Consider the following 14,267-nt stretch of genomic DNA (forward strand, 5'->3'; position numbering starts at 1 on the left):
ATGGATAGAAGGGTGTGTTCATAACAATTCAACTGTTCTACCTTGTTAGCTAGCAAATAAATACAAGTTGGCTAAACTTGAAATATAAAGATTAACTGGCTAGTTTTTAATTTTCTATAATGCTTGCTACAATAAGTTAGTCATTAACTAATAATGTGCATTATGCATGTTCTGGTTAAATTTTAAACAAAAAGTCATTTTTATAGACTTTTTAAAATGTTTATCCAAAAAAGGCTGCGATTTTTGCTGCGATTTTAAATAATCGGTTGTGGTTGTGGAAGGCTTATTTTTAGTTTAGGTATAATTTCCCAATCCCTGAAATAATTCAAATCATTGCTGACTGTTTGAAATGCAGTATATATTTACCAAGGTGTACAGTAAAACTTAGAGAAAACATTTTAAAAAATCATCCATTAAGTAAAAAAGCACACACTACCGCTCAAAAGTTTTAGGACACCTATTCATTCAAGGGTTTCTTAATTTTTTACTATTTTCTACATTGCAGAATAATAGTAAAGACAACAACACTATGATAAAATATACGGAATCATGTAGAATTCACAGTATTAAACAAATAAAAATATATTTGATTTTTGAGATTTTTCCAAATAGCCACCCTTTGCCTTGATGACAGCTTTGCACACTCTTGGCATTCTTTCAGCCAGCTTCACCTGGAATGCTTTTCCAACAGTCTTGAAGGAGTTCCCACATATGCTTTTACTTCACTCTGCGGTCCGACTCATCCCAAACCATCTCAATTGTGTTGAGGTCGGGGGATTGTGGAGGCAAGGTCATCTAATGCCGCACTACATCACTCTCCTTCTTGGTCAAATAGTCCTTACACAGCATGGAGGTGTGTTGGGTCATTGTCCTGTTGAAAACAGGAAAAATGATAGTCCCACTAAGCCCAAACCAGATGGGATGGCATATCGCTGCAGAATGCTGTGGTAGCCATGCTGGTTGTGTGCCTTGAATTATAAATAACATCAGTGTCACCAGCAAAGCACCCCCACACCATCACACCTCCTCATCCATGCTTTACGGTGGGAAATACACATGCAGAGATCATCCGTTCACCCACACCGCGTCTCACAAAGACACGGCGGTTGGACTCCAGACCAAAGGACACATTTCCACCGGTCTAATATCCATTGCTCGTGTTTCTTGGGCCAAGCAAGGCTCTTCTTCTTGGAAATGGAAATGTTCCGTATTGCGCTTGATGGAAATATTCCATATTGACTGACCTTCGTGTTTTGGACAGTCGTCTCTCTTTGTTTATTTGAGCTGTTATTGCCATAATATGGACTTGGTATTTTACCAAACAGGGCTATCTTTTGTGTAGCACCCCTACTTTTAACAAGGCACACCTGTTAATTGAAATACATTCCAGTTGACTACCTCATGAAGCTGGTTGAGAGAATGCCAACAATGTGAAAATCTCTCATAAAGGCAAAGAGTGGCTACTTGGAAGAATCTCAAATTTAAAACATATTTAGTTTTGGTGAACACTTTTTTTGGGATAACACATGGAATCATATAGTATTTCATTAGTGTTGATGTCTTCACTATTATTCTACAATGTAGAATATAGTAAAAAATAAAATAAAAACCCTTGAATGAGTAGGTGTTCTAAAAACACACACACACACACACACACACACACACACACACACACACACACGCGTATAAAATACATCAAGATGATTATTAGGTCATGTCGCCCAGCCCCATGCCAGATGGTGAAGCATTATTCATCACTCCAGAGAACACGTTTCCACTGCTCCAGAGTCCAATGGCGGTGAGCTTTACACCACTCCAGTCGACACTTGGCATTGCGCATGGTGATCTTAGGAATGTGTGTGGCTCCTCGGCCATGGAAACCCATTTCATGAAGCACCCGACGAACAGTTATTGTGCTGACGTTGCTCCCAGAGGCAGTTTGGAACTCTGTAGTCAGTGTTGCAACCAAGGACAGACAATCTTTACGCACCACACGCTTCAATCGGTAGTCCCGTTCTGTGTGGCCTACCACGTCGCAGCTGTGCCATCCACTGCATGTTTCCACTGCACAATAACAGTACTTACAGTTGACCGGGGCAACTCTAGCATGGCAGAAAGTTACTGAGCTCCTCAGTAAGGCCATTATTCTGCCAGTGTTTGTCTATGGAGATTGCATGGCTGTGTGCCTGATTTTATATCCGTCAACAACGGGTGACTGAAAAAGCACAATCCACTGATGTCCACATACTTTTACATATGTAGTGTATTTTGATGACATTGTAACTTTTTTTTCGGCTGTTCATACACACAAACATAATTTGAGGCAAGCCAGAGTTCAGAAGCCAAAGTCAACGCCCCTTTGCCATTGATTGGTCAACAGTAGGGATCCTTCAATGAAGTGCTTATTGTCATTCAACAAGTGACTCGTTTTCATGCAAATTTTTTCACTTGAGAAATACTGCAACAAACATCCTCGTAAGATGTCAAATTGCACGACTAAGATCTTAATTCTGACTATTTGAGGAAGTGTATACTGGCCATGGCGTTTCAATACGGACAAACAGCACCATTGTCGCATTCTCATTTTTCAAGCGAAGGTCTTTTCATGCGAAGGTCTGCGAGTACACTCGTTCGGTTCACCTAGGCGCCAGCCGAACCTTAACATACGGCTAGTAAGCCTTTACTCAATGAGAGGGGGCAGCATTGAGCTAGACTGCAAAGGCACTTCCTGGAGCAGCTCAAACTGAGCATGTTATGCCTCCATGCAATGCCATCTTAACCAAATTATTTTGTCTTCAATGCGCTTTTGTGTCTTCACATAGGAATTAATGGTGTCACGTGATTAATGGCTTTGTCCATTCCTACAATATATACAATCATTGGTAGAATTTATGCCAAGGCGTGTTGAAGATGTTCTGGCGGCTTGTGGCGCCCTATTACCTGTACATGATAGTATAACATGCAGTAATTACAGGACAGCTATTGACAGAGGCAAATATTGTATATTTCAACTCAGTGTAAATACTGTACATTGTGTTGAGCAAAATATTCAGCAACAAAATGTGCAGACAAGAGTATATTGGGTTTTTGTTCCCCTAAGTATAATACCATTCAAACAAAACAATATTTCACATTCATGGTCTAAAACCACTTGTTTCCCTATGTTCTTGTAGATTGGTCCTCTTCCGTCCGGGGACGCTTGCTCAAGCTTCCCGATTGTCTCACAGAGGGGTCATCTGAGGCCTTTGGTTGGTCTGATGGGGGCGCGTCTCGAAAGCCTTGACCCTGCGAGTGAGGAATTGGCCAAATATAAAGCATAACGATTTATTCCCTTAGTGGAGTTTACAGAACAAAAATCTGAATATAAAATAATTTAAAGTAATAACATAGTTCAAGGTGCAATATGACTGACATGTAGAAATTAGGTTTTTAAAAGTACATAACCATAAGAAACGTCAGATATGTTATGAAACTTTAATAGTGCTCTACGTGGCTGGTACATGTTTCACTATGGGCTGTAATACCTTCCATTGCTCTGCAGGTCTGAGCTTTTCTTCCACAGCTCAGTATTTTGTGTGTATTATAGCCATTTGTAGTGCTAGCCACAAAGTAAGTTTAGATTATGAAATTACATTTTATTTGTCACACTCGCCAAATACAACAAGTGTAGACTTCACCATGAAGCGCTTACTTACACGCCCTTTCCCAACAATGTAGTTAGAATATTAGCAAATAGATAAAAGAGTAACACAAAACTATAATGAGGCTATATAAAAGCTACATACAAGGAGTTTCCTGTACAGAGTCAGTGTACTGGGGTACGAGGTAGTCGGAGTGACTGGTAGAGGTCCAAGATGACAGGGAGCTTCGCCCCAGTGATGTACTGGGCTATCCCTACCGGGTTAGGCCGGTATGGATATGGGGTTAGGTTAGGCCGGTAGGGATATCCTTGTCTCATCGCGCACTAGCGACTCCTGTGGCGGGCCGGCCGCAGTGCACGCTAACCAGGTTGCCAGGTGCACGGTGTTTCCTCCAACACATTGGTGTGGCTGGCTTCCGAGTTGGATGTGCGTTGTGTTAAGAAGCAGTGTGGCTTGGTTGGCTTGTGTTTGGAGGACGAATGGCTTTCGACCTTCGTCTCTCACGAGCTCGCACGGGAGTTGTAGCGATGAGACAAGATATTAGCTACTAAACAATTGGATACCACGAAATTCGGGAGAAAAGGGGGTGTAAAAAATCAAATGTTGGAGTCATGTGGGGCCACGTAGTCGTGGGTGAACAGTGAGTACGGGAGGGGGGTTAAGCACGCACCCCTGAGTGTCCCCCGTGTTGAGGGTTAGCATGGCAGATGGGTTTTTGCCTACCCCCACCTGGGGGCGACCCGTCAATGCCCAGTATCCAATTGCAGAGGGAAGTGATTAATCCCAGGGTCCTTAGTTTAGTGATGAGCTTGGAGGGCACTATGGTGTTGAACGCTGAGCTGTAATCAATGAACAGCATTCTCACGTAGGTGTTCCTTTTGTCCAGGTGGGAAAGGGCAGTGTGGAGTGCAATAGAGATTGCATCATTTTGCATCACTCCCAGTTATGGGGAGTGATGAGCTCTACAGCAGAGTCTCACAACTCAATTGCTGGTTGAAAACTGTTTTCTGCCCCTCCCAAAAGTTAGAATTTGTAGATAATTGGCCCTCTTTCTGGGACTCACCCACAAACAGGACCAAGCCTGACCTGCTGAGGAGTGACGGACTCCATCCTAGCTGGAGGGGTGCTCTCATCTTATCTACCAACATAGACAGGGCTCTAACTCCTCTAGCTCCACAATGAAATAGGGTGCAGGCCAGGCAGCAGGCTGTTAGCCAGCCTGCCAGCATAGTGGAGTCTGCCATTAGCACAGTCAGTGTAGTCAGCTCAGCTATCACCATTGAGACCGTGTCTGTGCCTCGACCTAGGTTGGGCAAAACTAAACATGGCGGTGTTCGCCTTAGCAATCTCATTAGGATAAAGACCACCTCCATTCCTGTCATTACTGAAAGAGATCATGATACCTCACATCTCAAAATAGGGCTACTTAATGTTAGATCCCTTACTTCAAAGGCAATTATAGTCAATGAACTAATCACTGATCATAATCTTGATGTGATTGGCCTGACTGAAACATGGCTTAAGCCTGATGAATTTACTGTTTTAAATGAGGCCTCACCTCCTGGCTACACTAGTGACCATATCCCCCGTGCATCCCGCAAAGGCGGAGGTGTTGCTAACATTTACGATAGCAAATTTCAATTTACAAAAAAAAAAATGACATTTTCGTCTTTTGAGCTTCTAGTCATGAAATCTATGCAGCCTACTCAAGAAATCTATGCAGCCTACTCAATCACTTTTTATAGCTACTGTTTACAGGCCTCCTGGGCCATATACAGCGTTTCTCACTGAGTTCCCTGAATTCCTATCGGACCTTGTAGTCATAGCAGATAATATTCTAATCTTTGGTGACTTTAATATTCACATGGAAAAGTCCACAGACCCACTCCAAAAGGCTTTCGGAGCCATCATCGACTCAGTGGGTTTTGTCCAACATGTCTCTGGACCCACTCACTGTCACAGTCATACGCTGGACCTAGTTTTGTCCCATGGAATAAATGTGGTGGATCTTAATGTTTTTCCTCATAATCTTGGACTATCGGACCACCATTTTATTACGTTTGCAATTGCAACAAATAATCTGCTTAGACCCCAACCAAGGAACATCAAAAGTCGTGCTATAAATTCACAGACTACACAAAGATTCCTTGATGCCCTTCCAGACTCCCTCTGCCTACCCAAGGACGCCAGAGGACAAAAATCAGTTAACCACCTAACTGAGGATCTCAATTTACCTTGCGCAATACCCTAGATGCAGTTGCACCCCTAAAAACTAAAAAAATGTCTCATAAGAAACTAGCTCCCTGGTACACAGAAAATACCCGAGCTCTGAAGCAAGCTTACAGAAAATTGGAACGGAAATGGCGCCACACCAAACTGGAAGTCTTCCGACTAGCTTGGAAGGACGGTACGGTGCAGTACCGTAGAGCCCTTACTGCTGCTCGATCATCCTATTTTTCTAACTTAATTGAGGAAAATAAGAACAATCCGAAATTCAGTTTTTAATACTGTCGCAAAGCTAACTAAAAAGCAGCATTCCCCAAGAGAGGATGACTTTCACTTCAGCAGTGATAAATTCATGAACTTCTTTGAGGAAAAGATTATGATTATTAGAAAGCAAATTACGGACTCCTCTTTAAACCTGCGTATTCCTCCAAACCTCAGTTGTCCTGAGTCTGCACAACACTGCCAGGACCTAGGATCAAGAGAGACGCTCAAGTGTTTTAGTACTATATCTCTTGACACAATGATGAAAATAATCATGGCCTCTAAACCTTCAAGCTGCATACTGGACCCTATTCCAACTAAACTACTGAAAGAGCTGCTTCCTGTGCTTGGCCCTCCTATGTTGAACATAATAAACGGCTCTCTATCCACTGGATGTGTACCAAACTCACTAAAAGTGGCAGTAATAAAGCCTCTCTTGAAAAAGCCAAACCTTGACCCAGAAAATATAAAAAACTATCGGCATATATCGAATCTTCCATTCCTCTCAAAAATTTTAGACAAGGCTGTTGCGCAGCAACTCACTGCCTTCCTGAAGACAAACAATGTATACGAAATTCTTCAGTCTGGTTTTAGACCCCATCATAGCACTGAGACGGCATTTGTGAAGGTGGTAAATGACATTTTAATGGCATCGGACCGAGGCTCTGCATCTGTCCTCGTGCTCCTAGACCTTAGTGCTGCTTTTGATACCATCGATCACCACATTCTTTTGGAGAGATTGGAAACCCAAATTGGTCTACACGGACATGTTCTGGCCTGGTTTAGATCTTATCTGTCGGAAAGATATCAGTTTGTCTCTGTGAATGGTTTGTCCTCTGACAAATCAACTGTAAATTTCGGTGTTCCTCAAGGTTCCGTTTTAGGACCACTATTGTTTTCACTATATATTTTACCTCTTGGGGATGTTATTCGAAAACATAATGTAAACTTTCACTGCTATGCGGATGACACACAGCTGTACATTTCAATGAAACATGGTGAAGCCCCAAAATTGCCCTCGCTAGAAGCATGTGTTTCAGACATAAGGAAGTGGATGGCTGCAAACTTTCTACTATTAAACTCGGACAAAACAGAGATGCTTGTTCTAGGTCCCAAGAAACAAAGAGATCTTCTGTTGAATCTGACAATTAATCTTAATGGTTGTACAGTCGTCTCAAATAAAACTGTGAAGGACCTCGGCGTTACTCTGGACCCTGATCTCTCTTTTGAAGAACATATCAAGACCATTTCGAGGACAGCTTTTTTCCATCTACGTAACATTGCAAAAATCTGAAACTTTCTGTCCAAAAATGATGCAGAAAAATTAATCCATGCTTTTGTCACTTCTAGGTTAGACAACTGCAATGCTCTATTTTCCGGCTACCCGGATAAAGCACTAAATAAACTTCAGTTAGTGCTAAATACAGCTGCTAGAATCCTGACTAGAACCAAAAAATTTGATCATATTACTCCAGTGCTAGCCTCTCTACACTGGCTTCCTGTCAAAGCAAGGGCTGATTTCAAGGTTTTACTGCTAACCTACAAAGCATTACATGGGCTTGCTCCTACCTATCTCTCTGATTTGGTCCTGCCGTACATACCTACACTACGGTCACAAGACGCAGGCCTCCTAATTGTCCCTAGAATTTCTAAGCAAACAGCTGGAGGCAGGGCTTTCTCCTATAGAGCTCCATTTTTATGGACCGGTCTGCCTACCCATGTCAGAGACGCAAACTCGGTCTCAACCTTTAAGTCTTTACTGAAGACTCATCTCTTCAGTGGGTCATATGATTGAGTGTAGTCCGGCCCAGGAGTGGGAAGGTGAACGGAAAGGCTCTGGAGCAACGAACCGCCCTTGCTGTCTCTGCCTGGCCGGTTCCCCTCTTTCCACTGGGATTCTCTGCCTCTAACCCTATTACAGGGGCTGAGTCACTGGCTTGCTGGGGCTCTCTCATGCCGTCCCTGGAGGGGGTGCGTCACCTGAGTGGGTTGATTCACTGTTGTGGTCATCCTGTCTGGGTTGGCGCCCCCCCCCCTTGGGTTGTGCCGTGGCGGAGATCTTTGTGGGCTATACTCAGCCTTGTCTCAGGATGGTAAGTTGGTGGTTGAAGATTGGAGGCTGTGCTTTGGCAAAGTGGGTGGGGTTATATCCTTCCTGTTTGGCCCTGTCCGGGGGTGTCCTCGGATGGGGCCACAGTGTCTCCTGACCCCTCCTGTCTCAGCCTCCAGTATTTATGCTGCAGTAGTTTATGTGTCGGGGGGCTGGGGTCAGTTTGTTATATCTGGAGTACTTCTCCTGTCCTATTCGGTGTCCTGTGTGAATCTAAGTGTGCGTTCTTTAATTCTCTCCTTCTCTCTTTCTTTATCTCTCGGAGGACCTGAACCCTAGGACCATGCCCCAGGACTACCTGACATGATGACTCCTTGCTGTCCCCAGTCCACCTGGCCATGCTGCTGCTCCAGTTTCAACTTCCACCTGACTGTGCTGCTGCTCCAGTTTCAACTGTTCTGCCTTATTATTATTCGACCATGCTGGTCATTTATGAACATTTGAACATCTTGACCATGTTCTGTTATAATCTCCACCCGGCACAGCCAGAAGAGGACTGGCCACCCCACATAGCCTGGTTCCTCTCTAGGTTTCTTCCTAGGTATTGGCCTTTCTAGGGAGTTTTTCCTAGCCACCGTGCTTCTACACCTGCATTGCTTGCTGTTTGGGGTTTTAGGCTGGGTTTCTGTACAGCACTTTGAGATATCAGCTGATGTACGAAGGGCTATATAAATAAATTTGATTTGATTTGATCATTTGTGGATCTGTCGGGACGGTATGCTAATTGGAGTGGGTCCAGGGTGTCTGGGATGATGGTGTTGATGTGAGCCATGGCCAGCCTTTCAAAGCATTTCATGGCTACAGTTGCGAGTGCTACAGGGCGATAGTCATTTAAGACAGGTTTCCTTGGTGTTCTTAGGCACAGGGACTATGGAGGTCTGCTTGAAACATATGGGTATTACAGACTGGGTCAGGGAGAGGTTGAAAATTTCAGTGAAGGCACGTGCCAGCTGGTCAGCACATGCTCCGAGTATGAGTCCCGATAATATGTCTGGCCCTGTGGCCTTGTGAATGTTAATCTGTTTAAAGGATTTACAGACTACAAAGAGCGTGATCACACAGTTGTCCGGAACAGCTGGTGCTCTCATGCATGGTTGTGTTTCTTGCCTAGAAGCGAGCATAGAAGACATTTAACTCGTCTGGTCGGCTTGCATCACTGGGCAGTCCACAGCTGGGTTTCCCTGTGTAATTCGTGATGGTTTGTAAGCCCTGCCACATCCGACGAGTGTCAGAGCTGGTGTAGTAGGATTCAATCTTAGTCCTATATTGACACTTTGATGGTTCGTTGGAGGGCGTAGCGGGATTTCTTATAAGCGTCTGGATTTGTGTCCCTCTCCTTGAGAGCGGCAGCTCTAGCCTTTGGCTCAGTGCAGATGTTGCCTGTAACCCATCGCTTTTGGTTAGGGTATGTATGAGCACTACGGGGACAACGTTGTCGATGCAATTATTACTGAAGGGGTGACTTGTGGTAAACTCCTCAATGCCATCGGATGAATCCCGGAACAAATTCTAATCTGTGCTAGTGAAACAGTCCTGTAGCTTAGCATCCGCTTCATCGGACCACTTCCGTATTGAGCGCATAACTGGTATTCCTGTTTAAGTTATTGCTTGTATGCACAAATTAAGATGGAGTTATGGTCAGATTTCTTTGTGCAGAGTAGAAGTGATCTAGAGTTTCTAACCTCTAGTTGCACTGGAGACATGTTGGTAGAAATGAGGTGAAACAGATTTCAGTTTCTCTGCATTAAAATCCTCAGCCAGAAGGTGCAACTTTTCAACTGTCCTGCCGATACAGAATGTGAATATAATTTTAATTGACTCGAAGTAGGCTTGTGGCAGTGATTGTCAAGCAAATAACTGTCGGTCTCACGTAATTGACCATTAATTCACAAACACATTTAGCATCCGTCTTCCACGCATAGCCTACATGCCATTTTAAAATCCATTATTTATTTTACATAGGTCTAAAGAAGAATGATATGAAGAAAATGTGGTCTATTTCAGAAGGAAATAATTGCATACTCTTTGTTGTCCTTATGTTCGGTCCTGATGTGGCTATGCCAAATGGCTGTGGACTACACTAGTAAATTTAGCAGACAAAATGTTCTTATAATTCCGTGGAACTATTTTATATTATAGTAAGAAGAATCCAATTGATCAAAGCTGAATAAAATACAAATATTTTCTCCAAAACGATTTGAGGGATTGCGCACATGCGACTATTCTGTGTTGAGCTGTTAACAAAGAAATAGGTAATCCTCTATGCTTAATTTAGAGTTATTAATGTAACTTTAGTTGTTCTAAAAACATTAGGCTGTATGTTTTGATTTAATACATTGTAAGGCTGCATGATGAGACTAATGATGATTTTAAAAACGTTGCTTGAAAGGCATGAGCTCTGCTTTGTATTTTGCACAGGCTGTACAGACATCATGTCTCTCAATCACAATTTGACAAGCATTTGATAATGCCTTGAATTTCACAGCGGCATCCCCTTTGTGGCTGTAATGCACCATCAAAAAAAAAATCTGTTTGGTGCTGCGTTCTTCTCCTCCGAGTGTGCTGCACAATCTGAAGCGCCTTTCACTCACATGGTTCTGTCACGTGATCGCACAACTGCGAGCGTCCTTATCCAATTCCGAGGTGCATATTGAAGATATTGGAAGAACTATCCACATTTACTTTGTCTGCCAACAAGATGAGTAGGCCTAACAAACAGCAAAAGCACTAACCTGTGTCAATCTACTATCCCCCATAGTACAAAAGTTGACCTATTCTATTCTGTGCAATAAATAAATAATTCAAAACATTCTGGGACAGTTGTGGGATACAATAGATCCCAAATTAATACAACCACTAGCATAAAAAAAAACTTCATGCAAAATGGCTGACGCAACAGATCAGAACATTTAGCTTAAAATATTGATAAACTATTAGGCTATTTCTTCATACTACAAGCGCAGCAATGCACACGTTAGTAGGCTATAAAACGCAAATGTTCCAATAGCGGAAAACACCATCATCAAAAGTGACCGCAAATGCAGTTATGCATGTAATGCTTTTATTATAAAAGGTGCATTTTTATGGTGAAAATTCAATTCCCCAAACTTGAAACGCACTGCTTATGTATGCCAGTTAAACTCTACACCCCTTGTAAAGCAGATTAAACGTGCTTAATTTGAATGAGTTATTTGGCCACTTTACTTTTGATACAAACATTAAAACATTTGGGCCCTATGGGCAGGGCTACATGAGGTGTGCAACTATGATTTGAACAAGTCGCAAAAAAATACAAATAAAGGCATTGTTTATGCTTGGCATCATTCACAAATTATAATATATAATTCACAAGTGATAAATCACCCATCAGATTATTCTTGATTTAATCTGGTCTTTACATATACGTTTGACATTTGTTTTTATTTAGACTATTATCATGCACCAGTATTGAAACCGGGCCAGCGGGGATAAAAATGCATGTCATCTACACACTTAAATAGTGAATGGAACTCTATCCTCCTGATTCCTGCTTACAAGCAAAAATTAAAGCAGTAAGCACTAGTGACTCAGTCTATAAAAAAGTGCTCAGATGAAGCAGATGCTAACCTACAGGACTGTTTTGCTATCACAGACTGGAACATGTTCCCGGGATTCTTCTGATGGCATTGAGGAGTACACCACATCAGTCACTGGCTTTATCAATAAGTGCATCGAGGACGTCGTCCCCACAGTGACTGTACGTACATACCCCAACCAGAAGCCATGGATACAGGCAACATTCGCACTGAGCTAAAGGGTAGAGCCGACGCTTTCAAGGTGCGGGACTCTAACCCAGAAGCTTACAAGAAATTCTGCTATGCTCTGTGACAAACCATCAAACAGGCAAAGCGTCAATACAGGGGCTAAGATTGCATCATACTACACCGGCTCCGATGCTCGTCTTAATAGGCAGGGCTTGCAAACTATTACAGACTACAAAGGGAAGCACAGCCGCCAGCTGCCCAGTGACACGAGCTAAATCACTTCTAAGCTTGCGTCGAGCCAAGCAACACTGAGGCATGAATGAGAGCATCAGCTGTTCCGGACAACTGTGTGATCACGCTCTCCGTAGCCGACGTGAGTAAGACCTTTAAACAGGTCAACATACACAAGGCTGCGGGGCCAGACGGATTACCAGGACGTGTGCTGACCAACTGGCAGGTGTCTTCACTGACATTTTCAACATGTCCCTGATTAAGTCTGTAATACCAACATGTTTCAAGCAGACCACCATAGTCCCTGTGCCCAAGAACACAAAGGCAACCTGCCTAAATGACTACAGACCCCTAGCACTCACATCCGTAGCCATGAAGTGCTTTCAAAAGTTGGTAAATGGCTCACATCAACACCATTATCCCAGAAACCCTAGACCCACTCCAATTTGCATACCGCCCAAATAGATCCACAGATGATGCAATCTCTATTGCACTCCACACTGCCCTTTCCCACCTGAACAAAAGGAACACTTACGTGAGAATGCTATTCATTGACTGCAGCACCATAGTACCCTCAAAGCTCATCACTAAGCTAAGGATCCTGGGACTAAACACCTCCCTCTGCAACTGGATCCTGGACTTCCGGACGCTCCGCCCTCAGGTGGTGAAGGTAGGCAGCAACACATCTGTCACACTGATCCTCAATACTGGAGCTCCCCAGGGGTGCGTGCTCAGTCCCCTCCTGTACTCCCTGTTCACCCACGACTGCATGGCCTGGCATGACTCCAACACCATCATAAAGTTTGCAGACGACACAACAGTGGTAGGCCTGATCACCAACAACGACGAGACAGCCTATAGGGAGGAAGTCAGAGACCTGGCCGGGTGGTGCTAGAATAACAACCTATCCCTCAACGTAACCAAGACTAAGGAGAGGATTGTGGACTACAGGAAAAGGAGGACCGAGGATGCCCTCATTCTCATTGACAGGGCTGTAGTGGAGCAGGTTGAGAGCTTCAAGTTCCTTGGTGTCCACATCAGCAAACTAGAATGGTCACCAAGACAGTCGTGTAGAGGGCACGACAAAGCCTATTCCCCCTCAGGAAACTAAAAAGATTTGGCATGGGTCCTGAGATCCTCAAAAGGTTTTACAGCTGCAACATCGAAAGCATCACTGGTTGCATCACTGCCTGGTACGGCAATTGCTCTGCCTCTGACCACAAGACACTACAGAGGGTAGTGCGTACGGCCCAGTACATCACTGGGGCTAAGCTGCCTGCCATCCAGGACCTCTACACCAGGTGGTGTCAGAGGAAGGCCCTAAAAATTGTCAAAGACCCCAGCCACAGACTGTTCTCTCTACTACCGCATGGTAAGCGGTACCGGAGTGCCAAGTCTAGGACAAAAAAGCTTCAACAGTTTTTACCCCCAAGCCATAAGACTCCTGAACAGGTCATCAAATGGCTACCCAAACTATTTGCATTGTGTGCCTCCCCCTGCTGTTGCTACTCTCTGTTTATCATATGTGCATAGTCACTTTAACTATACATTCATGTATATACTACCTCAGTTGGGCCGACTAACCAGTGCTCCCACACATTGGCTAACCGGGCTATCTGCATTGTGTCCCACCCACCACCACCTGCCAACCCTACTTTTACGCCACTGCTACTCTCTGTTCATCTATGCAGTCACTTTAACCATATCTACATACTACCTCAATCAGCCTGACTAACCGGTGTCTGTATGTAGCCTCGCTACTTTTATAACCTCGCTACTGTATATAGCCTGTCTTTTTACTGTTGTTTTATTTCTTTACATACCTATTGTTCACCGAATACCTTTTTTGCTCTATTGGTTAGAGCCTGTAAGTAAGCATTTCACTGTAAGGTCTACACCTGTTGTATTCAGCGCACGTGACAAATAAACTTTGATTTGATTGAGAGTCTTAAAGCTCAATTCAACCACAGCTGTTGGCATTGCAGTATTTATTATACACAGTCATACATCAACATAGTAGCTGTGTTCAAATACTCATACTAACCGTACTATTTG

General features: G+C 43.5%; 1 protein-coding gene across 2 annotated transcripts in view; it reads right to left on the reverse strand.

The window, feature by feature from the left end:
- Positions 1 to 337: 337 nt before the first annotated feature.
- LOC109873110 (DNA repair protein RAD51 homolog 3) overlaps positions 338 to 14,267 on the reverse strand; it is a 31,947-nt gene continuing 18,017 nt past the window's right edge. For both annotated transcript variants that reach the window (XM_031807899.1, XM_020464655.2), the window contains exon 10: positions 338 to 3,285. In XM_031807899.1, coding sequence (XP_031663759.1) covers positions 3,160 to 3,285 — 126 coding nt within the window. In that variant the 3' untranslated portion in view covers positions 338 to 3,159. The remainder of the gene's footprint in view (positions 3,286 to 14,267) is intronic.

This window comes from Oncorhynchus kisutch, linkage group LG28 (assembly GCF_002021735.2).
Source record: "Oncorhynchus kisutch isolate 150728-3 linkage group LG28, Okis_V2, whole genome shotgun sequence".
NCBI lineage: Eukaryota > Metazoa > Chordata > Actinopteri > Salmoniformes > Salmonidae > Oncorhynchus > Oncorhynchus kisutch.